Source organism: Astatotilapia calliptera, chromosome 4, assembly GCF_900246225.1.
Source record: "Astatotilapia calliptera chromosome 4, fAstCal1.2, whole genome shotgun sequence".
Taxonomy (NCBI): Eukaryota; Metazoa; Chordata; class Actinopteri; order Cichliformes; family Cichlidae; genus Astatotilapia; species Astatotilapia calliptera.
In genome coordinates, this window is record NC_039305.1 from 13465548 (window position 1) to 13493445 (window position 27898).

General features: G+C 41.3%; 1 protein-coding gene across 2 annotated transcripts in view; it reads left to right on the forward strand.

Moving 5' to 3' along the window:
- Positions 1–19412, forward strand: part of rnf213a (ring finger protein 213a) — a 47268-nt gene extending 27856 nt beyond the window's left edge. For both annotated transcript variants that reach the window (XM_026164915.1, XM_026164914.1), the window contains exons 27-67: positions 70–225; positions 321–3929; positions 4001–4125; positions 4449–4553; positions 4632–4756; positions 4841–4963; positions 5066–5127; positions 5245–5398; positions 5487–5628; positions 5729–5920; positions 6266–6396; positions 7285–7442; positions 7535–7741; positions 7893–8080; positions 8195–8315; positions 8445–8545; positions 8930–9112; positions 9319–9485; positions 9587–9689; positions 9798–9912; positions 9993–10200; positions 10311–10507; positions 10602–10724; positions 12337–12447; positions 12570–12812; positions 12896–12971; positions 13067–13101; positions 13200–13300; positions 13390–13546; positions 13702–13876; positions 15183–15277; positions 15381–15632; positions 16035–16167; positions 16513–16596; positions 16676–16856; positions 17108–17309; positions 17407–17484; positions 17601–17798; positions 18003–18092; positions 18212–18390; positions 18481–19412. In XM_026164915.1, the coding sequence (XP_026020700.1) occupies positions 70–225; positions 321–3929; positions 4001–4125; positions 4449–4553; positions 4632–4756; positions 4841–4963; positions 5066–5127; positions 5245–5398; positions 5487–5628; positions 5729–5920; positions 6266–6396; positions 7285–7442; positions 7535–7741; positions 7893–8080; positions 8195–8315; positions 8445–8545; positions 8930–9112; positions 9319–9485; positions 9587–9689; positions 9798–9912; positions 9993–10200; positions 10311–10507; positions 10602–10724; positions 12337–12447; positions 12570–12812; positions 12896–12971; positions 13067–13101; positions 13200–13300; positions 13390–13546; positions 13702–13876; positions 15183–15277; positions 15381–15632; positions 16035–16167; positions 16513–16596; positions 16676–16856; positions 17108–17309; positions 17407–17484; positions 17601–17798; positions 18003–18092; positions 18212–18390; positions 18481–18637 (9342 nt within the window). In that variant the 3' untranslated portion in view covers positions 18638–19412. The remainder of the gene's footprint in view (positions 1–69; positions 226–320; positions 3930–4000; positions 4126–4448; positions 4554–4631; positions 4757–4840; positions 4964–5065; positions 5128–5244; positions 5399–5486; positions 5629–5728; positions 5921–6265; positions 6397–7284; positions 7443–7534; positions 7742–7892; positions 8081–8194; positions 8316–8444; positions 8546–8929; positions 9113–9318; positions 9486–9586; positions 9690–9797; positions 9913–9992; positions 10201–10310; positions 10508–10601; positions 10725–12336; positions 12448–12569; positions 12813–12895; positions 12972–13066; positions 13102–13199; positions 13301–13389; positions 13547–13701; positions 13877–15182; positions 15278–15380; positions 15633–16034; positions 16168–16512; positions 16597–16675; positions 16857–17107; positions 17310–17406; positions 17485–17600; positions 17799–18002; positions 18093–18211; positions 18391–18480) is intronic.
- Positions 19413–27898: the final 8486 nt, after the last annotated feature.

The window sequence follows — 27898 nt, forward strand, 5'->3', positions numbered from 1 at the left end:
ACCTTTTCAATATGACTTCTCTTTGCAGCTTACATAAAATGTGAAATGACTGTGTTTGTTTTGGAAAAGGTCCAGAAAGGCCTGCATGAGTTCCTCTTCAAACTGTTGATTTTGCGATACTTGCTGGACTCAGAGGGAAAGATGTGGAAGTGCAATAACAAGCAACTGTACCTTGTAGAGATTTTGGAGTCCACTGTGAAGTCGGGCAGAAATGTTTCACTTCAGGTTAGAGTTTTTATGAACACAAACATTGATGATTTGTTATCTGATTTAGAACTGTTCTTTACCTTGAGTTGTGTTTTTGTTTTCTTCTCGTATAGACTCAAAAAATCAAAAGCTCATTCATTGATGTGTTCCCAAATATTTTCTGCCGGCCACCCAAAGAGGTATTAATGCTAGAGATGAGGAAGCAAGAAGATCCCACCATTGTGAGCAATGATGACCCACTGATGGATGATGAAGAATTCAGGAGCGAGGCTTTTCAGAGACCATACCAGTATCTCACGCGGTTTCATAACCACATTAATCTAGATGTATTCACTTATAACAAAGTTGATGGGACACATGTTGAATGTCTTCAGATGCTTCTCATGTTTTGCGGCATAATGGATCCATCCTGGGCTGAACTAAGAAATTTTGCATGGTTTCTCAACCTTCAGCTGAAAGACTGTGAGACGTCTGTTTTTTGTGATGTCACTTTCACTGGGGACACACTAACCGGATTCAAAACCTTTGTGGTAGATTTCATGATTCTGATGGCAAAGGATTTTGCCTCTCCATCACTCAGCATTTCTGACCAGAGTCCTGGCAGGCTGGAAATCGATCTGGCTGGTGTCAGAGATGAAGACTTGGCTCCTTTTCTTATCAGGAAAAGATGGGAAACAGAACCACATCCATACATATTCTTTAATGATGACCATGAGTCCATGACCTTTATTGGTTTCCATCTTCAGCTCAATGAGCAGAACTTTGTTGATGCCATTGACCCAACCTCTAACAGGGTGATTAAAAGAAATGTCATGACAAGGGCATTGTATGAAGGTCTAAAGCTGCAAAGAGTCCCCTTCAACATTGACTTTGATCGCCTTCCAAGAGCAGAGAAAATAGAGCGAATCTGTAGTGTTCTTGGTATCCAGTGGCCTCTTGATCCAGATGAAACTTATGAGCTTACAACTGACAACATATTGAAGATGCTCGCAATCCACATGCGGTTCAGATGCGGCATCCCTGTCATTATCATGGGAGAAACAGGGTGTGGTAAAACAAGGCTCATCAAATTCCTTTGTGAACTCCGGAGGAGTGGAGTGGCCACTGAGAACTTGAAACTTGTCAAGGTGCATGGAGGGACAACTTCAGAGATGATCTACACCAAAGTGAGAGAAGCAGAAGACATTGCTTCGATCAACAAACTCGACTATGGGTTTGACTCCGTTCTGTTTTTTGATGAGGCCAACACTACAGAGGCCATCAGCAGTATTAAGGAGGTCCTCTGTGATAAGACTGTAAAGGGGGAAAGTTTGACAGCCAACACTGGGTTGCAGATTATTGCTGCATGCAATCCTTACCGAAAACACACAGATGAGATGATTCAAAGGTTGGAATCTGCAGGCCTTGGGTACCGAGTTCGAGCAGAAGAGACGGACGAAAAACTTGGATCTATTCCTCTCCGCCAGTTGGTGTATAGAGTTCAAGCACTGCCACCAAGCATGATTCCCCTGGTATGGGACTTCGGGCAGTTAAATGATCACACAGAGAAAATATACATCCAGCAGATTGTACAAAGAGTTGCTGAAAAAAAAGCCATTGATGAATGTCATATCAAGTGGATCACTGATGTACTTTCATCTTCACAGAAGTACATGCGTGCGAGAAATGATGAATGCAGCTTCGTCAGCCTGAGAGATGTTGAACGTTGCATGCAAGCTTTTGTTTGGTTCTATGACAACCATGAAATGTTTTTTGCGGAGCTTAAAAAGTTTGAGAATGATAGAAATGTTGAGAAGGATGAAATGCGTCCAACATGGCCTGGGAGCCGAGACCCTGTTCTCTGGTCTCTAGTCATGGCCATTGGAGTGTGTTACCATGCCTGTTTAGAAAATAAGGATAAATACAGGCAGAAAATCAGCAAAAGTCTTCCAGCATTATACAGTCCATCAAAGGTGATGCAGGAAATCTCACTCATGCAGGATTTACTTTTGAGTGGTGTGCCAATGGGGGATACAATTGCAAGAAATAGTGCCCTGAAAGAAAACGTCTTCATGATGGTTCTCTGCATTGAACTGAGAATCCCTCTCTTCCTCGTGGGCAAACCTGGAAGTTCAAAATCTCTGTCTAAAACTTTGGTGGCAGATGCAATGCAGGGTCAAGCTGCTCATTCTGACCTGTACAAAAAGCTCAAACAGATCCACTTGGTGTCCTTCCAGTGTAGCCCTCACTCAACACCAGAAGGCATCATTAATACATTTAAGCAATGCGGACGTTTTCAGGAAGGTAAAAACCTGGATGAGTATATCTCAGTTGTGGTTCTTGATGAGATCGGGCTTGCAGAGGACTCTCCAAAGATGCCGCTGAAAACTCTTCATCCATTGCTGGAGGAGGGATGCATTGATGATGAGCCACTACCACACAAAAAGGTTGGATTTATTGGAATCTCCAACTGGGCGCTGGACCCTGCAAAGATGAACCGAGGCATTTTTGTGTCCCGTGGGGACCCTGACGAGAGGGAACTCATTGAAAGTGCTAAAGGAATCTGCTCCTCTGATGCAGTGGTTCTGGAGAAGGTCAGGGATTTCTTCCAACCTTTTGCAAGAGCCTACTTGAACATCTGCCGCAAACAAGGCAAAGGATTTTTTGGCTTACGTGACTACTATAGCTTGATAAAGATGATCTTTGCGGTCGCAAAGGCTTCTAAGCGAAAGCCCACACCAGAGGAAACCGTCAAAGCAGTGCTGAGAAATTTCAGTGGCAAGGATAATGTAGATCCAGTTACTGTCTTCACTACGAGACTGGGGATTGCACCAAACCTAGAGAACATCAGTACCATTGAGTTTGTGAGAGAAAACATTGAAGCAGTTGGACAGGAAGAAGAATGTCGATACCTCCTGGTGCTAACTAAAAACTATGCAGCCCTGCAGATCCTGCAGCAGTCCTTCTTTTCAGAAAGTGGTCAACCAGAAATTATCTTTGGTTCCAGCTTCCCAAAAGACCAAGAGTATACCCAGATCTGTCGCAACATCAACAGAGTAAAGATATGCATGGAAACAGGACAAACGGTTGTGCTCTTAAACTTGCAGAATCTCTATGAAAGTCTCTATGATGCCCTCAACCAATACTATGTTTGCTTGGGAGGGCAGAAATATGTGGACCTTGGACTGGGAACCCATCGTGTAAAATGCAGGGTTCACAAAGACTTCCGGCTAATCGTCATTGAGGAAAGAGAAGTGGTCTACAAACAGTTCCCAATACCTCTCATTAACAGGCTGGAGAAGCACTACCTGGACATCCAGACTGTTCTGAAAACCGAACAGAAGAGGATGGTGGAGGAACTGGAGAAATGGGTCCAGCTTTTTGTAACTCTCAGCAGCCAACATGCAGCGGCAGCTCAGACATACAAATACAAACCCCCAGACGTATTCATTGGGTACCACTCAGACACATGTGCTTCTGTAGTTCTCCAAGTAATAGAGAACCAGAAGGACAGTTTAGAAATCTCAGATTCTGAGAGGAGAATGCTCGACGAGGCTAAACTCATACTGCTCAAATGTGCTACACCAGACTCTGTGGTAAGGTTGGACAGTACAGCCCTTCCAAAAGTGGAAAGTGAATATCTGGCCAGGATGTACTTTGAAGAGCAGAGTAACAGCTGTTTGGCTGACTACATACTTGCTCACATAAGACAGGAGGCCCATTCTTGCTCCTTCTTCACAGAGGTAACTAAATTTGACAATTTTATATACACAAACACAAAAACATACGGTCTAATTGTAATTTTACACTTCAGGTGACAACATTCTCCAGACTTTTGACTGCTTTTGACCTCGAACCATTGGAGAAGATGTTGCACAGTGTTGAGCTTCTCTCACTCCAGCAGTTTGACACAGAGCACTCCTTCTTGAAGAAGATAAGGTTTGTTTATCTACGGAATGTATAATTTTACTCTCTTTTTTTTTTTACATTCACACAATAAAGTACAATAGAAGCTGTGAAACATGTCCTAGTATGAACAGTGATAGACTAGTTCTAATATCTAGTAATGTAAACATTACTAACTAATGAGACATATCCCTTTGTTACTGAATTTAAAGATTATTGTGATTGTTTTAATCTATTGGCACATTTTGACATTTACATTTTTAGAATATGTTTAGCAGCAAATATTGCATGAGAATAACTGACTATGATCTTGAGAGGTGTTACAGTGTACAAACCAAGTCCTTCTCGTCTTGTAGGAACTTCCTCACAGCTGAGAATAAAAGCAGCAGCAACAGGGTCCTCATCGTCCAGAGTGATTTTGATGAAGCCAGTCTCAGCGCCAACCTCATTGCATCTGCAAAGTAGGTCCAACACTTTTTTTTGTGGGCTTTTAGCTACCATGTGGTTTGGCCATATTAACTTTTGCCGTTCATTTCCAGGTATTCATCGATTAATGAGATCAATAAGATAACCCAGGAGAACACAAGTAGAAAGGTATTTGTGTACTTCATCACCAGACTGCCAAGAATGGAAGGAGGGACTTCTTACATTGGCTTTCATGGCGGTAAGGCTTATACAACATGGACTATATTTTTTATTATGTCGTGTAAAGAGTGGACAATAAGCTGAGACATGTTAATATTCACAGGCCCCTGGAGATCAGTTCATATTGATGACCTCAGACGCTCTAAAGACATTGTTTCCGACATCAAAACTTTGCAAAACATGACAATCAGTCAAATGTTTGAAACAAAGGCACCTCAGGCTGAAGGTTAGTTAATGATAAATCATTTATATAAAATTATGTTGTTGTCTCCATATATATTGTTCACTTTACAGCATTGTGTATTAAATTACAACATTTTTGTTAAAGCCATGGAGACTGATGACATGTACTCTGAGAGTGAACAGGAGGAAACTGTGCAGGAGGAAAATGTAAGTCTATAAATCCCGGCATGGTCATCACATTGTTTTCTTACATGAATGACATGTTTTTTTTATTGGGGATTAATCTTAACACTAGATTTTAACTAGTGTGTTCTTCTTCTGCAGACCTGGGAAAGTGTTGTGGACACTACAGCATTGCTGAGGAGCTGTGTGCAGAGTGCAGTAGCCATGCTGAGGGACCAGGTGGAAAGTGGCCTCCGCAGTACTCGGAGAGTAGAGATCCTTCTGGCACTTCTGAGTGACAATGACGAAATAACAGGTACTAACAAAACTTTTTTCAGTACTTGTTGTTGCTTTTTTTGTTATTTGCTTTTGTTAATGCTAATTATTCTATCTGAATTTGTCAGGTGAATTCCTACAAGTGGTGAAGCGGCATCTTCACTCATTGTTGGTGACTCACGACGGCAACACTTTCTCATCCATCAAGAGCAACTGGGTCTTCAAGGAGGCCTCAAACATCGATGCCTTGCAAGAAGGAGGCACCTTTAGGTGAGTGGTTCGGTCTTGTGTAATATGCAGTTTAATATACAGTATTATCCTATATTTATTTGAAAACCACTGTAAACTTTTTTTTCTCCATTCATGACAGACACACCTTATGGAAGCGTGTTCAGGCTGTGGTCGTCCCCCTCTTGGCGCATCTAGTTTCGCTCATAGACCGTGACCAAAACATGGACCTCCTGCTTGATACCCGCTGTGGTGAATCTGTTAAGAAGCTATGGTTAGATATCTTTGGCAATGAAAAGCTGCTGGAAATCTCACATCTAACACTAGACCACACGTAAGTGTTGTTAATAATGTAATTATTGTGCATGTAATAATGTGTAATAATTGTTTTGTTTAAAAAAGTACATTCTTGTACCTAAATGGTAAATGGCCTGCATTTGTATAGCGCTTTTCTAGTCCATAGGACCCCAAAGCGCTTTACACTACATTCAGTCATTCACCCATTCACACACACATTCACACACTGGCAATGGCAAGCTACATTGTAGCCACAGCTGCCCTGGGGCGCACTGACAGAGGCGAGGCTGCCGGACACAGGCGCCACCGGGCCCTCTGACCAAAGATACTCTGTACCTAAAGATGTCTGATGTTCACTTTGCTTTTTTTAAACTGCTTACAGTTCTGAGACGAGAACCATCCTTGTACAGCACTACATTGCCCAAGATAAGAACATGTGCTGCAGCATGCCATTCAGCTGGAGGATTAAGGACTACCTGGAAGAGCTCTGGGTTCATGCACGTCAACATGAAGGTAGTGGTTTGTTTTAGCCACTATATAATTTATATACCGTAATTGTCGGGCTATAAGCCGCTACTTTTTGCACAAGCTTTGAACCCTGCGGCTTTTAGTCAGGTGCGGCTTTTCTATGGATTGTCCCTGATTTTTGTCATATCGTAAGACGATTTGTTTTGTTTGTTCCGCTGTTGTACGGCACTACGTTGCCTGGCGGAAGGGCATGTGATCAGACACACAGTATCGGGGTTCAAGAGTGGTATGTTGGTCACATGTCCATCCGCCAGGCAACAGAGTGCCGTAGAAGTAGCTCGAAAAACAAACTTCAAAGTAGCGCTACACGTTCAGCGGGAGTCGTGGATGGTGTGCGGCAATAAACTTGCGAAAAGCAAGTTATGCTCAACTCCACCGGTGGAATCTGACCGCGTGGAAAAGTGTGAAAATATCCATCCATCCACCTGAGCCTAAAAGGTAGTCTGAATCTATTTTTCTGGTGTGCTGTAGGTTATTGTTATGTACTACATTTGTTACTCGTTTTTGAAGCACAGCACATGTTTCGTACTTGTAATTACCGCTACTTTTACATATACCTAAAAAGTTGTGCAAATATGTACCCATAACTTGTTTTTCAAAATATTAATAAAAGAGGTGTGTCTCCAAACAGCCATCTCTTTCCTGACAATTCGCTTTGTGCATATTCTCTTACATATGTTAAGTCAACATTGAAACACCTGCGGCTTTTAGTCAGGTGCGGCTAATGTATGTACAAAACAGGATTTTCCCCTGATTTTAGCTTGTGCGGCTAATATTCAGGTGCGCTTTGTAGTCCGGGAAATACGGTAGTGATGTTGTGTTTTTGGTTTGTTAGTTTGTTTTGTTTTTACATTAAATGCATATGTCTTCCAGGGCAAACTCAGAAAGAGTTTGTTAAGTTCTTTTGGAAGACACCGCTCGGCCGCTACATAGCGAAAGCAGACCCAGAGATGCAGGTTGAGTTTTTCCAGCGCTACCTTCAGGATTTCATCTCCATGACAATGAATGTCACTTCTCCGGAAGATCTTCAGGTTTTTTGTTTTGTTTTTATTTTGTTTTTCATTTGATGTTGGCGAGATTGTGTGTGACAGTATATACTAATGCATGTTATTTATTTTTCTAGCTCCTGTGTGGTGCTTTGAATTCTTGTGTTAACGAACTGCGGTTGCAGCTCAGTGACACTGAAGCGGTGACGTCTCTTCCGTGGGTCCATGCTGCATATCATGAATTCAAAAACCGGCTCCAGAACCTCTGCAGAGTGATGTGCATTGTACCTCAGTTGACCCAAAACCTCCTGATGAATCCTAATGCCAGAGACGAGTTTGAACTGGTAATCCTTATTTACATAGTGTTTTTATTTTCTGTTTCTTTGAAGGATTTTTAATTTCTCATCAACAATCTTCTTTTTTTTTTTTTTTTTTTTTTTTTTTGTTTTGGGTTTTGTAATTATTTCTTTTTGGTTTTGTTCTCCTGTCTCCAAGGTACTCGATGTGTATGCTGGGTTTGCGTGTGTGGAGTACCTGGAGCCCATAGACTTGAACACAGATGCCCGAAGACAAGCCTGGCTCAGGCAGGTGAAAAAAATCCAGGTTGCTATTGAGTTAATCTGCTCAGAGGACAGCGTGAGACGTTATGGAGAGAGAAGCAAGATAATCGCCATGAGAGTCCAGTAAGTAAAGCTTAAGGAAAAAATGTCCAAATCATCACAAGTCTGAGGTTTTTAGTTTGTCTTTAGGTAACCACTTGAGCTGCATTGAAAGGTTATTTGTTTTATGTCTTTTAGAGCTGGATGGAATCGGATATTTTCTCTGTCTCTGTTTGTGGAGCACATGTTACTGGGAATAGAGGAGCTGGAGAAGAAACTGTCTCCTTTAGTTTTGGAGAACACTGGGCGGCTTGGCCAGGTGCGTCTGGGTTCTTTGTATTAAATTTTTTTTAACAGTACAGATAATTACCATAAAGCATTCTTCACGATAACCACAGTCTTTTCTTCACCCATAATAAACATGTATTGCCTCTGCTCTCCCTTCAAGATACTGGAAAAAAACTCAGACCTCAAAACTCAGGAGACGTTCGAGGCAGTAATTCGTTTGCTCAAAATCTGCAAAGATGGAGCCATCGAACGCATCTTCAGGTAAACATCGACTTTTATACATGTTGTGTGTTAACAGAATCTCTCATCCTGTACTTTAGCGCTTCTGGGCACATTTAGCATTGTATTTGGTTGCTTTAAGAAGGTTGTAGAAGGTACGAATGAACTGAAATCAAAGTTTTAATGGCCAAAAATTAGCATTTTCTTTCTTGCTGGAAGCTAAGGTACTATTTTTAACAATTTATTGTTATATTGACCTATTTTAACATCTAGGGGCTTAGAATATAGAAGGAAGCACTGCAGGAGGAGGGCTGTCTAATTTCAGTTTCATATCATAGCTTTAAATAGTAATATTTCACTACTGAACATCAGAATTTATAATTGTTTGTAAATGTTATAATTGTTTTTTGGGGTTTTTTTCCCCAGGTTTGGTCTTACACTGTGCCCAGTGTGTATGGGAGACCCCCAGGACCCTCTCTGCCTGCCATGTGAACACATCTACTGTGTAGCCTGTATCAAAATGTGGTTGGTGCCTGGACAGATGTACTGTCCTCTCTGCATGCAGCCAGTTAACGATGACTTCCCCTTGGTTCCCTCAGATGATATAAGGTTGGTAACTATATGTGAATAAGGCCAACCTCCCACGTGTAATGAACAAAGATATCATTCAATTCTTCCCACACAATACAAAAAATTTTGATCTGCCTTTTGCTGCTGTTTAGTTATGTTGCATTTAAGTACCTTGTTTTTGATTAGATGTGTTGTGATGTGCTTTAAGACATCTGTGTGACTTTTGTAAATCTTCTTTTATGTAGGATTCCCATCAAACAACACACCCAGTTCAGGAACAAGTGCAATGCTTTCTTCATAGACCTGGTGTCGACTGTGTGTTTCAAGGATAATTCTCCACCCTGCTCAGCTGTCATTCTTCATTTGCTGTCATTTCTCATGGTGGAGCCCGGCGCTGTCCCAATTCTGAGAGGTACTCTATTACTTTCTTTCCACCATGTATGTGAAACACATCCATGTGCGACTGTACAACTATATGTTTTGTTAGTTCTAAATAGATTTATGTATTTTTAGGCAATAAGCAGATTTTGACAAAGGCGCTTTCTCCGTTTGACGACTCTGTGGATAAAAATCCGGTGGTGCGGTCAGTAGTGCTCAAACTTCTTCTGAAGTACAGGTGAGGTCCCTTTTCTTTCCTCCCTTTTTTTTTGGTTATTGCATGAGGTCTTATTATGTCTGTGCAGTGCAGTTTCTAATTTGTGTTTAACCTTGACTGTTTTTGAAGCTTTGATGATGTAAAAAAGTACCTGCAGCAGCATCTGACAGCAGTTGAGCGGAGCAACATCTTGGAGGAGATGGATAAAACTGAGCTCTACACCTTGTACATTAACTGCTTGGAGGTATGCGCTAACACACAAGCTGCATGTGGATTTGATTGTGGATTTTATTAAAATGCCTTTTTAAATGTTTATTTTTCTAGGATTCCATGTTTGAAAGGATGCAGTTCAGGTCCACTGCAGACCAGCAGGCATGTCTGCAGGATGAAAGTGCCTTCTTGACTGATTTCTTGCAGTCTCGTGATCAGCTTTCTGAAACGGCCACTGTAGAGTACCTGCAGCAGGTGGCCAGAGTGCGTATGGATCTCGATATGGCAGTGAGCATGTTTGTGGAAAAACTGAGAGCTCCAGGTGCGTATTTTTAATGAGTTACACACTCTTATTGTGTGTCATACTCCTACAATGTGTCAGGAATGTTCTCCTTTTTACAAACACATTACTTTGATTTTATTTGATACCAGGATCCCGAGAAGTTGGCCAGAATGGAAGCACAGCTTTCCTGACCAGCGTCATAGACTTGTGTAGGCGGAGTGGAAATGACTGGTATCGGGTCTATTTGATCCGTAAGATGTGCAGTCAGTTTGGAGTAGAGTTCGTCAAGAAGCTCCTCAAATCGGATCAAATGAGTTGGATCTTTCCTAAGGAAATTCAGCAAAAGGTTCGCTTAGCAACCGTTTGATTTTCAGCTTATAAAGAAGATAAACGATAAAAGTTTTATTCAAAATAACTCATTTTCATTTCACTCTACCCAGGATGAAGAAGTCACACCAATAGATCAGTATCTCGTGTGTGGGGAAGATTACAAGACCATCAGAAATGCTGTTGCAAAAGTAGTTATGGAAGCCAAACTGGATGGACTGGATGAGGCTTGCGAGGTAATGTTGCATCGTTTTCTTGGTGGAAATTCAGAATCAGAGGTTCGTTCTTCGTACCTCGCTAAGTAAGTTAGCTGGATTTGATTGTTGACGATTTCGCGTGATCCTGGATCGTTCGGTTCTCCGAAGCTCATCCGGGACTTGCTGTCATAGCAACAGATCTGTAAGCGTAAACCTGCTTGGGAGCAGGTTTACTTTATGTAAACAGGATTAGATCGCGGCCATTCAGGTATGTCCGCTTCATTTATATGAAAGCAACAGCGATATTTTTCCACTGTTTTTCCATAAATAAATATTATCAATATACCTAAAGATAATGCAGTATTTGATTCTTTTATTCATTTCATTCAGATACATACATGTCATTTCCTAAAAAAAGGGAAATGTACTATTAATCATTCTATTTCATGTATTTGATTATTTCAGATGTAATTCATATTTTAGAGTAGTAATAGTAAATTACTTCATGTAATCAAGATGGGAGACCACGGCTATAAAAGCGAAGGTGGATTTGGGAAGCCTGTCGCAGCCATGTCCTGTCCGTTTACGCGAGCCACCCATTGCAGAAGGTGCAAGATTGATAAGGAGAGTTTTCAGAATTCAGCGTATATTGCGGGATAGACAGGACCCTTTAGCTCAGCGCGACAGTGTGCTCATAGAGAGATATCGATTTTCCCATGAGGGTATTATTTACTTAACCAACTTGTTGACGAGGGGATGCAGGACCACCACCTGTCTTTTTTTGCTCTGCCCTTTTCTTGGTTGCTGTTATAAACAAACAGATTATTTCAGGGTCTCTTTCCAAGAGACTAAAAGCAATATAAGTGATAAATATTACCATTCTGTAGAATATTCTTATATTTCACTTTTACTTGTTCCCATGTTCTAGTGGGTCCTGTTGTGGCTCTAATGTGAAAGAGGACATAATGTAATATAATATTGGATAATATAGTGTGATATGATAAATCTACCCTACCGCCTACTGGTGATGGCCAGAGGGGCCGATGGCGCGATATGGCAGCCTGGCTTCTGTCAGTCTGCCCCAGGGCAGCTGTGGCTACAACCGTAGCTGCTTCCACCAGTGTGTGAATGTGAGAGTGAATGAATAGTGGCGTGGTAAAGCGCTATATCAATCCACTCCATTATTATTGTTATTATTAAATTACTTACGAGTTTAATTTGTCAGTAACTTTCTGCCAGCCCTCTCTCCTTGCTTTTGCAGCCTTTGCAGTGTTCCCTTGCGTTTTAATTAAACTCTGAAACTCCTGAAATCCCTCAATCAAGAGTTCTTGCTCTGCTGCCGAAAAATACCGAGTGCGCTCCTTCGACATTTTCGCCGACCAATCAAAGGGTTGCCGATCAATGTTTCTACTCTCGATGCGTAGCCCCTGTTAAGCCACCCAGTGATCTCACATTACTTCATCCAGCTATACTAATCGTCAACAAACAGGTGTGTTCGGAGAACCGGAATAGCGAGCTCAAAGTTGGCGCGATGATTTGATCTTGGATGTGTCATTTGATCTTGGATGTAGTAAGCGAGGTACGAAGAACAGACCCCAGGAATCTAAATTTGTGTGCATAATGGTGTGGGTCTTTTGCTTTGTCTTTATAGCGGTGCAAATGCCCACCACAGTGGAAAACAGTTTATCTTCTCTTGGCACTGTATCGAGAAGTCACCGCTCTCTACAGAGAAACCAATGCGAGCTTCCATCCCAAGCCTGAAGTAGGTTTTCTAATTTAGTTACGCTAAATAAAATAACATCATCTTATCTTATTTTAGGTTATAGTTTTCAGTTTGTCTTCATTCAGTATTTAAGTATTTGTGTGTATATTTTTTACCAATAGCAAGTCGAGGCCCTGATGAGCTACATCCAGAAATCAAAATTCCTTCCCAGCCCGCAGGTGAAGGCCTTTGCCCTGTCTCTGGTAACCAACCAGATCGGGCCCTTGGCTCTTCGCTGCGGGGTCTCTGGTGCCCAGTGTGTGTCGGTGGACTTGGCTGTTCACTTAGCTGCTGTCTTGCTCTGTGGAAACCAAGGAATCTTGGCTCCACTGAAGCAGCTAGCTATGACACCTGCAAACATGCAGGTATGTATAATTGCTGTTGTAAGTGATCAAAACCTGTGTATATTTTAAAAAAATAAATATATGGAATGCATCTGTTGGTACAGGCGGCTTTCTTGCCCACCATGCCGGAGGACATGTTAGCAGTGGCTCAACAAGCTATGGGTCACTTGCAGTGGTATCGTAAGTATTATTAAAAAGACAAAAAACCTCTAATGTGATGATAGGAGGTGATGTGCTAAACACCTTTGTCGTATTGTTTTATACTTTTAACACAGACTGTCCAAATGGTCACCCCTGCACCATTGGTGAGGTATGTTAGCTTCAGTTGGATTCATAATCCATTTTTAAAAAGTCTGTTTTTGCTGGTATCCCTTTCATATTTATTTGAAACTCTTTCTATTCCTCTAGTGTGGCCAGCCCATGCAAACAAGTCATTGTGTAGACTGTGGTGCAGTGATTGGAGGGAATAACCACGCACCTGTGCCAGGATTTCGTATTGTGCAAGTCCAGTAAGTGTCCTACAGAATTCAAGTGGAAAGAGGAAAGTAGCAAAATAAACATATTCATCAGTATTTATTTGTTTATTGTCTTCTGACAGGGGTGACCGCACTCAAACAGGCCACGTCCTCGGCGACCCCGGACGTAGAGACAATCCAGACATGCTGGACACCAAGAGCATTTCTCCCGTTCCCTTCACCATCATTCGCATGCTCACTCACATGGCCATGCTGCTTGGTTCCTGCAGCCAACCACAGGTAACACAAACAGAATGGAGTTTTTGAAAGTGCTGTTTTTCAGCAACCACAAATTATCCAAGTAATCTCCATCAAGGTAATGTTAAAAGCCTGTTTATAATCCACTGTTTGTAGTAAGAAAGGTGGAGAGTCATCTGCTTTTGTTTTCCTTCTAGTCTATTTCTGCCATTATCAAACCTCAAGTCCAAGATGCAGGAGAGTTTCTACTCGCTCATCTGAGAAAGGACATGAAACACCTCATCAGAAGTCTGGGTAAGGGGACAGACGACACAATCAGCACTGTTCACCTGGTCATCAACAGCCTCCTGGAGACACACCAGCAGCAAAGATGTAAGTAAAAGCTACACTAATACTGCAGCTCTCTACAAATATAAGATACCAGTGAAGTCCTGTGTCAATAATTATGGAAGCATTTTGATAACAAAGCTCAAACAATCCGATTGGACTTTGAATAGCTGTCCAGTAGGGGTGCAACAATACTCGTATCGATATTGAACCGTTCGATACAGTGCTTTCGGTTCGGTACGCATATGTATCAAACAATACAAAATTTTTAATTTATTTTATCAACTTTCCTTCTGACGATGCTGTCTGTGTTGAGCGCTCAGTGGATCTGCGCTCGACGGTGCAGCCTAGGCGGAGTAGTCGAACGCAGATTCACTGAGCGCAGGGCAAGCTAGCGAGACAGAAGTTAAGCTCACCTTGCAACATGGCAAATTGAACCTCCCCCACCCTCATTCAGATCTGGCGTTTGGAACTATTTTGGTTTTCATGTGACGTATGACCCTGAAGGTAAGTGCGTCATGGACAAAAGTAAAACAGTATGTCGGATGTGCCACGCAATGCTCAATTACATTGGTGGGAACTACTGCGTTAGCGCAGTTAGCTCGTTAACGTGTTGGCCGTCCAGCCCCAGGCACGGGGCGATCCGCGGTAGCTCGTTAACGGAGATTTGCCGTGTTGTGGCGTTAACGTCATTTCAACGAGATTAACGCTGGCAGCACTAGTGGGAACACAACGAATATGACTGCACATTTACGCCGACATCATCCTAGTGCAAAGACAAGTGGAAGCAGACAAAAACAACAAGCACGCATGCTACAAACTTTACCCGAGTCATTTAGACAGCCGTTAGCACATGATTCTCCTTATGGGAACTGATATGTTTAATATGCTGCTGAGAATATAGCCCAGAAGAAGCGTATACTGTAGTATAGCTTTTATTTTGGAAAGAGACATTTCTCTGTAATAAACTCTCTTTTCCAAAGATGAGTGATTTCTCGATCAGATAGATTAATTTTTTTATTATTTTGTTGTTTCAGCAACATTAAATTTAAAAACTGTACTTTTGAGTTAAAATATATATTTAGAATTTTAATAAATGACAAATTAAAAAGGCATGAACATTTTTTTTTGTATCGAAAAAATATCGAACCGTGACACCAAAGTACCGAACCGAACCGTGAATTATGTGTATCGCTGCACCCCTACTGTCCAGTATAGTCCAGCATAGAAGAGAGAAAGTGTGCCCTCTAGAGGCCACAAATTTGAGCTTTTAAGTCAATATCTATAGATTTGTAAAGACTGAGAATAGTCATAGTAAAAGATTTTTTAATAGTCTTGACTCTCCTTTCAGGGCCTGTTCAGTATGACAATCTTCTCTCAACCAAAGAAGCACGAAACGGCTGGGAAATTGAAATGAGCGCTGCCATTATCACACCACATCTGAAGGTACTCAAAGTTTTACTCCTTTTTTCCCCAGAACAGTACAACTTGCCTCATATGTTTATACAAGATCTATGCATAACATAACATGTCACCTGCTCTTCCGCAGCACTTGGATAGACAGCTAAAGGAAGTGAACACATTTATCCGGGCTGACTCTCGTATCTCTGCCAGTCCAATCATGAAGCTAATTTTTGGAGATCCTCAGCTCTTCTTGGCTTCACTTCCTCCAAAATCTCTGATCCATGTTTCTGCCGTGTGGAGCTGCCGGGAGAAAGTGTCTCTGTTGAGCCTCACTCACATCGTGGAGCAAAATGATGGCAAAGACACCTTGCCAGTCCTCTGGAGATTCCTCCATAGGGTGAGAAAATGATAACATAAAATGCATTTGTAATGTTGAAGAAAGGAAAAAAAAAATCTGTCGGTGATCCTCCTACATTGTGTCATCGACTGCATTGGGTTTAATCTGTTTCAGAGCTTTTAATCCATATCCATCAGTATAGTTTCTGTACTTTTTGTAAGTGCGTTATTTTTTTTTTTTGTTTCCATGGATCCTGTATTTCTTTTCTTTTCCTTTTTTTTCCTTTTTTTTTGCCAAAAACAGGCTATATTGAAAAAAACATATATAACATATACAAATAAGCAGCTCTTACAAGACAAAGTTCAACCACAGTTTCCCAAAGAGTACGTAACAGGAATTTATCTGAAAACACTACTACTATCATTATTATTATTATTAATATTACTGATTATTTATTTTTAGGAAGCAGAAATCCGACTGGTGAAGCACCTTCCTGAAATCCTGGCGCTCCAGAGGGATCTAGTGAAGAAGTTTCTGAACATCGCTGAGCTAACGGAAGGCAGCATCGCTGAATTTCTCGGCAATCAGAAAGCAGGTATTGACTTAACTGTCTACATCAGTGCTTCTCAGCCTTTTCAACTACGTGACTCATGCACAAGAGATACAAAGTTCCATGCAACTCCTAATTACCTCTGTTCTCGGAAATGTCATGGTTAAATAGCTGGCAGAATGCAATTTAAGAACCTGCCTGCCAAGGAGTGAGTTGTTTTAACCTGGACGGAGACAATGATTGATTATTCATAAAGAGGAAAATCTCTTCCACACGTGAACGCCGCTGATGTTGATGTTCTAATTTTCTGTACCGTGTGAACTGCGGGTCTCCTGTGCGGCTGACATCTTTACACTAGGGATTAATTATTTGATTTCTTCTTGTATGCAGTTTCACTCAAAACCTGGTACGAAAAACACATCAGAATCTTCCTGACAACCTGGAATCAGCTCAGAGTATCGCTGGCAACCAATGGTAAGCAACCAGCAGTGCTGTTACACCAGCGCTGACCTGTCCAACGTCTCGTTCTAACGTCATTTTAAAATGTTTTCAGGTGAGATTAAGATCCCGGCTGAGTTCTGCCAGAATGACCTGGACCTCAACAGTGACTTCAGGGTGCTGTTGCCACGGCGACACGGCCCAGGCCTGTGCTCTACAGCTCTCGTCAGCTACCTAATTGCGCTGCACAATGACATTATATACTGTGTGGACAAGCACACTGGAGAGGAGACCAGGTGGGGGCGCTCATGCCACATTTTTCTCACTTGCGTATGCTTTGGCTTTCAGAAGACTGTGTCTCAAGTTATTATACACTTCATACGGCATGTTTGCAAAAATTATAAGATATAGATGGATTAAAATAACATTATGATATCTCAATTATAGCTGGAAAGAGCTGAAGACTGAAAAGAGAGTCAGAGTAGTAGAATCCCAAAATATAGAGACACTGTCTCCTGGGTAAACTTTCTATTTATTCCTCTCTCAGCTACAAAGTAAGCCCTGCAGATCTGACTGACCTGCATGTGATTCGTTACGAGCTGGAGAGGGATGTGATGCCGCTGATTCTGTCCAACACCCAGTACAGCATCGAGCGGGGCCAGGAGACCCTTCACGAGTATGACTTGCCTAAGATCGAGCAGCAGATCATCTCACGCTTCCTGCTGGGCAAGCCTCTCATCACTCTCAATGTGAGCCAATGAGAATCAGGAGCAAAGCAGCTTTGCTGACAATTCAACGCACAGTTTGTTAAGGCACAGTTTACCCCTCTTTGTTCTTCATCCACAGGGCCTTCCTACTCTAGTGAATAGACACGATCGCAACTACGAGATTATCCTCAAGGTCATAAAAGAAAAAGTCCAACAAGTAAGTTGTGACAGGTAGTAACATGCTGGGACTTAGCATTTATTTATCAGAGATTACAAATTGTGTATACTGTACATGCTTCTGATGATAACAGCCATTATGATGTATGCCAACAGGAGCCTCTTCAGACTCTCACTCTCTTTGCTGTGGCTGGAGAGCTCCACTCCTACAGTGAGGTGTGTGACGCTTTGTCAATGCTGGAAGTGGCCCTTGGTTTCCTTGCAATGACTGGGGGAGAGCCTCATATGCAGCTGTCCTCCTACCTGGAGGAGGTGCTGCAGATGGGAAACCAGATGGCTCAGCACATCCTCAAGGTTGGCCTATCTGAGACTATTTTATACTGTTGCTTTTTCTTTCTGACGGCTATGTGGATACTGTTTATACAGAACAGAAATGTGCCAAGCGTGCTTAAAGAAACTTAATTTTGTTGCTAGTTAGGAGCATTGAGTTTAAGATCTGGCAAGATCTTAATTACTTTATGTTCTCTATGCCTCACATTCACATTGTTTTGCCCACAGGCCTTTGGCATGTGTTGCCTTAAACACTGTGTGGCACTGTGGCAGCTGCTGGCCTCACTTAAATCAGAAAACATGCTGCGCCTCAAGAGGGTAAGCATCACCGACACAGAGGTGTATTATTCTATGCATAGATGTGATCTAGTACAAAGGTGTCAATAGTTGTTATTATTATCAATATTCCTATACATGTGTTTTTTTGTGTTCATCAGGATCCGTTTGTAGGAGTTTCAGAGAAGTACAAACAGGCCCTGGGTGAGGACGAGCACAGGCTGCTCATTGGTTTCTTCTCTAAAAACAGCGCTGACACTTTCCTCCTGGAGATGCACGAGTTCCTGGTGCTGTCCCTCAAAAAGCCAAATGCAACTGATACCTTCAGGCCTGACTGGGGGTAAAGATTCATGTTTATTCATTGTGTTGTCATATGCATTACTCTAGCAGTGGCAGATTTGATTCAAATTGCTTGTTTCATCTTTTAAAGCTTGAAAGACACGCTGGTGTCTTACATGGAGCGCAAAGACATGGACATTCCCGCCGATGTGGAAGAGCTCTTCCCAGAAGAGATCCTCCTGGCCCATTACGTCGAAGCATGGAAGTTTATCGTAGCCTTCAAGCAGGAGCGTGGACAGAGACAATGAGAACAAGATTTAAGCTTTATTCCTTTTTTTCATTCTGTATGCGATGTCATGAAAATCCCTCAGATCATGTTTACATCTTGAAATGACAGTATTCATTTGTCATGTAATTACACGTATACAGAGAAGACGTGCCTTTGACAGAGCACTAGCTTCATAGAATAAGACACATTTTACAGCTTGTCTATATGATAATGTGAGCTTTTTTTCCCTTAATGATCTCTTCTTGGATTGTATCACTTTCTATTTTCTTTGATGTTATCTCTGCAGCTGCAGTTTAAGTCTGCTTACTTGCACTTTACATTTAATGTGAATTTTAAAAAAGTAAGTTAATTTACTCAGGTGAAAAAAGGTGGATTAAATTGAGAAAGGTAAAATCAGACTTATCTAAATCACTTTTTCAGGAACAAGCTGACTTTTTTACTGAAGTCATCAGTCACATTTTGTCATTTAATTTTCTGGGTTTCTTTTGTAACCTTTGCTTCATATACAGAACATCTACTTGCCCTTCTTTCACTTTAAGCTTGTCATCGTGCTGTCCACTTTTTCCATTCATTTTCTTTGAGTTGTTATTACTAATTAGTACATTTACTGAGTTCAATTCACTTTTTCTATTGTTTCCATTCTCCTCTTAGTAATTTTTGTATGTGGGATCTGTAATATAAACAGCTTCCAGCAAACCTTTAATGATGCCTACATTTGATTTTTGTTTCTTTTGTTTACACAGAGGTTGTAGGCCAAAAACATACACGTGTCAAATACAACCTCCTTTTCAACACACTGTCTCAGTTCTTACTGACTCTAGCTTCCTAACTCGTTTTGTTATTTGTTACACAGTACTGTGCAGAAGTTTTGAGCCACCCTTCAACTCTTTCTGTTTTGCTTGGAAATGAGAAATGGCTACAATTTAATGAAATATGTGCAAAAATACATGGAAATACAGCATATAAGGGGAAAAAAATCAGATTTTGTACAAGCTTGAATGTCAATATTTGGTATGACCAGTTTTATTCTTCAGCACAGCCTGAACTCTCGTAGGTAAGCTTTCTTGTAATTTCTTTAATTAGTCTTCAGGAATAGTTTTTCAGGCTTTTTGAAGTATATTTAAAGCTCATTTTTGGATGTTGTTCGCCTTTTGTTCTCTATCACTTGCTGCTTCAATAATGTCGAGGATCTGGTTCTGGAGAGGCCAATCCATGACTGATTGTGTTCCACTGTGTGCTTTTTCAATGCTTTTACTGCAGTTTGGGATCTTTGTCATGCTGAAAAACAAAGCCAATCAATCAGCCAATCAGATGCTTTCTAAATGGTATTGCATGTTGGCTCAAAATCTGATGGTTCTTTGACAAGATCCACCGTTTTTTATAGATAACTGTAGGCACTTACTGCTGCACCTCTCTCCAGACCTTCCATAAAACTTGTTGCCACTGAATTTCAGTCCAGTTCTTGTGTAATTTAGCAAACCTCAGCTTTTTCCCCCCCATCTTAGGAATGGCTTCTTGACAAGCCACCTTTTCACTGTGGCTATTTGGGGATAAAAACTGCTTCGTCCCTTGAGTTATGGGCCCTTTTTTATGCTTGAATAATTAACAAGTCAGCGATAAATGACTTAAAAAAATAAATAAACACAAAGTCCCTCTAAAAATGTTCAGATACAAGAACTGAGCTAAAAGTGAAGGGGGGCAACTGATCTCCAAAGAAAAACTTTTGTTGTCGCCTGGACAGATTTAAAAACGACGTTTTCGTCTCAAAACGCTCCGCGTCCACGCTAGTTTTCAGTCGTTTTCACAGAGTTGTGCGTCCACATTGAAACGGCCGAAAACGCTTACTCCTGCGCATGCGCAAAAAGCGAGTGAGAATTAAAGAATTTGAAGAAAAGCTATCTGGAGCACGTACAAACTGATAATAATCTTTTTTAGGGCTGTCGAAATTGAGAGCAATCAAAACAACTGCTGTATAATGCCCTCCGCTATCTTTGTTTAATTGGTCACATGACTACAATGCATCATGGTTTTAGAAAGTCTGCGTTTTCGAGCGTCCACACTGCGACGGGGCAGCTCCGTTTTGAAATGTATGCGCTTTCGAGAGCGTTTTCAAAACGCTGCGTTTTCCCTTAGTGTGGACGGGAGGCCAAAACAGAGAGAAAACAATGTGTGGAGCGTACATAGTGTGGACGTAGTGTCCTCTGCTCGTAGGCAGTTCTGATTAACTATGCCAGTTTGTATTGTGGTTCCTTATACCTTGTAATTCCCATTATTACTGAGTGTAAATAATAGATTTTCAACAGTACTGCCAGTGAAGTTCACATGTTAATTACTCCCTATTTACACTTTACGTCACTGCTTAAACCCAACGTAGGGAGTACATGATGTAGTGTTCAGGAAATGTCTGCCTACCAAGGGTTTTATGACTTTTTGACCCTCTGTTGGTGGGGAGCTCAATGTGTTTCTGATCAGCCTGATGGAAATGATAAGGACAAGACAGCCGTAAGAATGCCGCTGACAAGCTCCTTGATTCAATTTCCCCTATGTCAAAGTAGTGTTTAGCATAACAATGACAAATGGAAGCATTTGCCTGTTAAAGTAAACCATGTCAGCGACCACCCTCTGGAAGTCGTCAGTCAGTAAATGATATCTGCCGTACTCGTTACCAGAGTTTTTACCACTTTAGCTCTAAAAGCATATTTTTTCCCACTTAGTTCCACAATGATGCATCTATTGAGCTACAAAATCTAATCAACAAATAGACTTAATAAAACAGATGAGGCTATAATCGCAGCCATGCATTTCATTTCATGTTGACAGCCAGAGCTTTTCAGCGCTATCTAGGCACATTCAGTGCTGCTCATTAGCAAACTCATAATGTGGAAGCAGTGTACACGGGGTCAATAAATGCACTCACAAATGGGTCACAGGCAGGATTTGTGCAAACGCACTGTAGAACAAGCTTCACTGAGCAAGTTCAATCTGTTCCACTTCCACTTCTTTAGGCTTCAAGTCCACCATGCCAGTGATACAAAGGGAGGGACACAAAGCGGCCAAATTATTTCCCCTGTTCTCTGTTTGGGGTTTTTTTTGTCCTTGTTTCTTGATGAGGAGGAATTAGGGGCAAAATTACTGCGCATAATGGTTCACATCTAATGACATTCATGGTTGATGGACATTTGGGATCGGGACATGAGCATTTTTATATGTGGAGGATATTGTGATCAACAAAGCTGCATAATTATGTGCAGAAATTACCTGTTTTGATTTGCAAATGCAGAATGTTGGAGAGCTCGAGAGCAGTTTTGTAGGGCAGCGCATTTACAGACCTTTTAGTGTTAATATAATACAGAAGTGTACGGCAAGCTTTCTAAGAAGAATGGCTTCGTCCGAGCCAAACATAAATTGCAGCATATCCTCTCCCTAAACTGCCAGGCCGATGGAGACCTTTTGTAAATCAGTGAGTAGTTATGCTGGATCATTAATGAGTTTGTTGCTTATGTCATAGTTGTCCAATTTTAAAGCAGAATACCGTTAAAAAATAGACTATAAGTGAGTATAGTTAGAACAATAAAATTGGCTATTTTGCACAAATAGATTCCCAAAATAAAAGCTGAAAAACGTAAAACTAGATCATCATTGTCAATTTATTCTGTGTTATTTGTTATGAATTAATCTCGGGCAGTCATCACACCTTTAGAGATGCCTTCTAAACTTCATCATCTAGTTTAAATATTGTGGAATATGCCTGCGTCTCAATCCGCGGAGGAGCCACTTAACCCTTTGCAAAACAGCCTCAGATATTCATCAAGTTTTCACCTTGGGGATCCAATATCATTCATAAGCTCTGACGCCAGGCAGGCGCTTGGAGCCAAGAGAGAGCTAAGATTTTAATGGCTGTGGTATGAAATCAGTACCCTGAAATACCCCTGAGACCTCAGACAGCACACCAACAGGCTACTGTATTTTCTATGGGGCATTATGCTTTACTGGCGGTCTGGGGAAATGTTTTCTTTAAATTTACCCTTCAGGGTGCTGCTGTTATTGCATTATTATCAAATTAGTGTATTTTAATTACTACGTCATACGAAATGTATGCGCCAGAAGGTCACAATGGGGTGAGTGCAGGGGCAGTGTCCAAATTCTCAGGTTGTACTGTGCAAAGGCAAGATGAAGAACAGAGAAAGCGGGAAAAAATACAACTCGCTGAGCACATCTGTGAATTATATTAGCTAATTGTGTGCACTTCTCTTTGCACTCAACACTTGGGTTGTCCTCCAAGCACACGGAAGAAATTAGGAGCGCGGCTGCCATGTTGTTCTATTAAATACGTGAAGAGAAAATACAATTACTAGTTAAGTGGGAACATACCACTTGGGATTATGTGAGGCACTGAATTTTTACCTTTTTAGAGTTTTATTTTTTGCATGCATGGACAACTTTCCCAGACACAGTGTGTCATGAGTTTAAAGCATGAATATGGCTGTCAAATACAAAATTAAGGATTTTCCCTAAATTGAAAATGTGTGTGGGTTTTTCTTTGTTTTGTTGTATAATTAAATTCTGTGCAACAGTCTGCCTAAGCTGACAAATCTTAACTTTTACGCGCTTCACTGTTAAAGCTTGAATTTCAATACTTAGCTAGCCGCTATGGGCACACAGGGAAGGCTTTACATTCCATAACAATAATACATATTGAATCAGATTGTTGTGGTAAGAGGAGAAGAATTTTGGGAAGCTCAGAGATATATGCACCTTTTCCCAAATAATAAACAAATGCATGGTCATGAGTTGGGTATCGAGGTACATTTACAGTGTGAGCAGTTTTCATTAACTTTTGTTTTAGGAAAGATCCTGTGTACAGGCAAAGACGCTAGAATTACTCATCTGTGGGAGACAAATTGGAAATATGGGAATATGGAATCTTTTCTTTCTACTTTGACTTCTTGGAAGACATAGAGATCATCTTGCTATGTGCTCCATAAGAAGATGACATTATCCAGCATTGCAGCTGCTCCTTATGATTATTCTTCCTAAGAGTAATGTTTCCAGAAATACGAACTCACTCACCCGGGCTTAATTCCATATCACACAAGGAAGTAAAATATGCCCCTGGAGAGGTTGGCTAAGGGGATTCCATCCTTCCACCCAGCTATCCTCAAAACACAGCAGCTTGCAGTGGGTTCAGAACTGAATTTGAATTACAAGTTGAGACAGGATAGTAATTCGATTAATACTCATCGACATGATGATATTTTAAGGCATTTACTGGAAACAGTCTCCGACATGAAAGATGAATTAATCAAAGGAAATGGATCGCTCTTAATAAATGTACACAAAAGTTCATCTGTAGCTATTCTGATCTGTGACGCTGCCACACAGGCGGCCGCTGCTCATTCTGAATCTCTCCAGAAGATCTCCAGTCATTCCCGGCATACTCGAGCTCGTTTGAAGAATGATCACTTCACTTCTCCTTGACACGCTGAGTACCGGTAATAAAATAGATTATAGGCGGTGTTTAGAGCCACCTACCTTTCTGGCCTTTGGCAATCTTTTCTGTGCAAATCTGAGTGAAGGATTTAGCAGAACTTTTAGATTCCCACCTAGGTTCTCTTTTTGGCTTTCCATTCAGATTGTGTATGCGATTGTCTCTGAAAGCTTTGACTGTGTTTGCTTCTCAGTAATGGATAACTATTCTTTAAAAAGAATAAAGTGTAAAATGTCACGGGGCTGTTATTATGTAAGATTTCCAGAAATTTAACAGTGTAGACTTTTCATTCTTGCAGGGGTCATAAATCAAACAAGCTTTTACACCAGAAAGTTCTCCCTTGAAAGAGAGAAAGCAGTTGCTGCTGCTGCTGCTGCTACATAACAGAGTGTTATATAACACAATTAAATATGATTCCCACTCTCTCTTTCTCTTCTTTGTTCCCTTGCATTTTTCCCGTTCGCTGTCTTTCACACTCTTTCTTGTTTTTTTGTTTTTTTTTTAGGTTTCTTCCATCTTCTTTCATTCATTCTCTATTCCCTGATGTTGATGTGCTTTGTCATCTGACTGCCTTTGGCTGTGTATAGATAATGACTGTGCAAGAGGTTTTTGTTTAGCATGGGTACAACAGGATTAGAGTGATTAGTACTGGTGCCAGTGTTGTAACAAGCCCAGGAAGCATTTCACGGTGTAAAGAGGTGCTGACAGTTATTCTGTACAAGATTAGAGAAGTTGGATTATGGCTTGTTTTTCTACACCTGGCGATGAGAGACTAAAAGAAAAGAGTGAAGGTTACAAACCCCGAGGAAAAGAGCTGTCCTGAGTAAAGTAATCCCCAGCTCCCCAGCTGCCCCTGGCTTATTCATTCTTATGAGCTGTATTAGCTGTAGGCTGTAATAGGCCGTCTCAGATGTGGAAATGAATTTCTACCTTGACCTTTCACCTCGGTAGCCCCTGATACCTCTGGTGGCCCAAAGAGCAGGGTGGCTCCTCTGCCTCCATTAAGCTCTCCTGTGGTCACGGCCCAAGCCGGTGTTCAGTTTCACAGCACCTCTCTTCCTGGCCCCAGCACAAATACACAACACCCTCTCCGATTGCACTTGATAATATTTATCCTCAATTATAATTCCACAGATATGGATTCTCGAGTGGAGTACAGTGGCAGCAGACAAAGCAGAGTGGCCTTGAGCCCCACAGCTAGGTTTTGCTAATGTGGGCTCCATGTACTCCAGACAATCCATGCTCTCTCTGGTAGTGGGGCAAAATAAGCAATGTAGCCATTAAGAGCTCCAGCGCAATGAAGAATCACTCAGCTGTATATTTGTCCTTGCGATGAGTGCATGCATTGCTCTAGTGAAACGTGAAACCACCTGGAACACACACTGGTGTCGCATGTGAGGAGTGGTCATAGTTTAAATAAATCAGTCGGGCTTCTTGTTAGCTACGGCCTTGTCTGTAGGAACCCCCAGAATAGGCGATGTGAAAGATGCATGCATCATAAGCGGATCAAACACATCCACCGAATGACATTTACATACTCAGAAAAAACATGTAGGCAAAAGGGTTGTTTATAGACATGAGTATGTCCAATATCTGCTTTCTCTCTGTGGTATCAACTAATGCTTGAAGAAGCTGTTGGGCCCCAGAAAACAGCACCGCTTTATCATCAATTTCCCCCCAAATAGTAAGAAAATAAATACAAATGGTGAACTGAAAGTTGCTAGAAAGCTACTTTCAGAGTCACTTGCTAGCACTAATGTTACATTGCTAACAAGAAAAACAACATATTGTGAAAAAAAAATTCTGCTGAATCCGCTTAATTTTCTTAGCTGATCACAAGCTCTTTACTACATAATGTCAGATGATTATACAGGATACTCATAAGTTGGTGTTTAATTTAAGTGAAAGGCTAATATCTGTACATGGAGAGCAATGTTTAGGTTGGCTAGCCAGGCAGTAAACACATCCCACAACTTCTGTATAGACCTCATTGCCTCGAGCTGCGGGAACCCGTTACGTCTGCAGATCATTCATCTCATTTCTGGTCAGCTAGCATCCAGCATAAGCTGGAGCCCTTATTGAGGATCGGCCTGTGATTTATTGGTTGTTTTGGCTATTAGAGATGGCAACAGAGTATTGAAGATTTTGTAGCAGGGGAAGTAAATGGAAATAATGAGGGGAAGGAACAACTGCCAGCCACTGCTTTTTTTTAACTCGCTCACACATAGAGAAATCTGTGTGTAATGTTGTTGTTATTGGCAGAACCCATTTTAGGCAAGTCAGCACCACCCTGTGATGCCCAGGAACGACATGCATGTCATTTCCTGCCAGGAGCAGTCATTTCGTTCATTACTGCTGCTCACTGGCAGCCAGTTTGTGTTCAGTTTCTGATTTCCAAATTGAAACGTGTATATTTTTCTTTTGTCGACGGCAGTTATATTTCCAGGCGAATCAAGGCTGCGGTTCAAGACGTTTTGGGGTCTTAGAAAAGTTTCAGTTTATAATGAAATGTATAAAATGCTTGAATCAGACCGTTTATAAATATTCCACCGAAGTGCTCTTGGCTTTGAAAAATAGCCTGTTTACTCTACCTTTTTATGCCCTGTGGGATGGATTTCCAAACTGTATACATAGAGCTTGTACAGCCAGTCTTGAGTAATTACATGGTATCTTGAATTACACGATATTTAGCTGGTGATAACAGGAAGGTCACATGTAATTAAATGTTATTAATGAGCATACTGACTAAAATGAATGTAGCTTGAACTTTTAGTATCTAAAGCAAATCAGCTCCGACTTCTTTTCTGGATGTGATTCATTGGCCTGATGAGGCCACTGTCTGCTTGGATTACATCCAGCCATCTGATGCTCGCTTCTGGGTGTGTGACACACAGCAACAGTTTGGTTAATTTGATATTTCACTTTAAATAGTTTTATTTTCTTGAGAAAATAAACATTTTTAGAGCACTCAGTGGCAATTTATACATTTTAATGTCTCTGGCTTTCAGCTTTTTTATACCAGAGTCATTTATAAAACTTTTAATTGTCCAGAACACAACAAAGTAATAAAATGCAGATCAAACACGGAACCTGAGGGCAGGTTTGTAAGCTAAACAACACACGTACTGTATACGGAAAATGAAATGAACTGTCACAAAATGAGAGCCTTGACGTTTTTAGGAGTCGAGAGGTTCGTCCTCACAGCTGAGCATCAGTATTCTGCATCCATCCGACTGTTGGATTTGTTGATAACACAGCTGCTGTGGGCCGTGCGCCAACCGAGGACTAATGGCTGAATTAATGGCCACAAGCAGCTGGGCCCATCAAACAGACAGGATTACATAAGAGTATATGTGTTTGGACCGTGTATGACTATATGTGTTGCAGAGCAAACGGAAGGACTGTGCAACAGCAGAACAGCACCGAGGTGTCAGGATACACTTAGAGAGGGGAGGAAGGCTCATGCTAGCCTATTGACCTTAGCATCTTTTTTGTGGAGACTCCTTCTTAGCTAAGTCTGGCAGCTGTTCTGCATGGGGATAACAAGAGTGGGCTCATAAAAACAGCAGATATCATACACTAACTTTGGACACATTCAGTCTCGTACAGTGGTGTTCCAGTTCAGACAAACCAAAAATCACTTTATCAGTTGGAAGTTTAAGTGTAAACAGTTAAATGTCTGTAGGCAGAGGATGAGCGCAGGAGGAGAAGCAGGTGATAACCTGGGATGCCCTCCAGCCCCCGCAGATATCACATAGCAGTTTCCTAACTGCAAGATAACCAAGGTCAGTC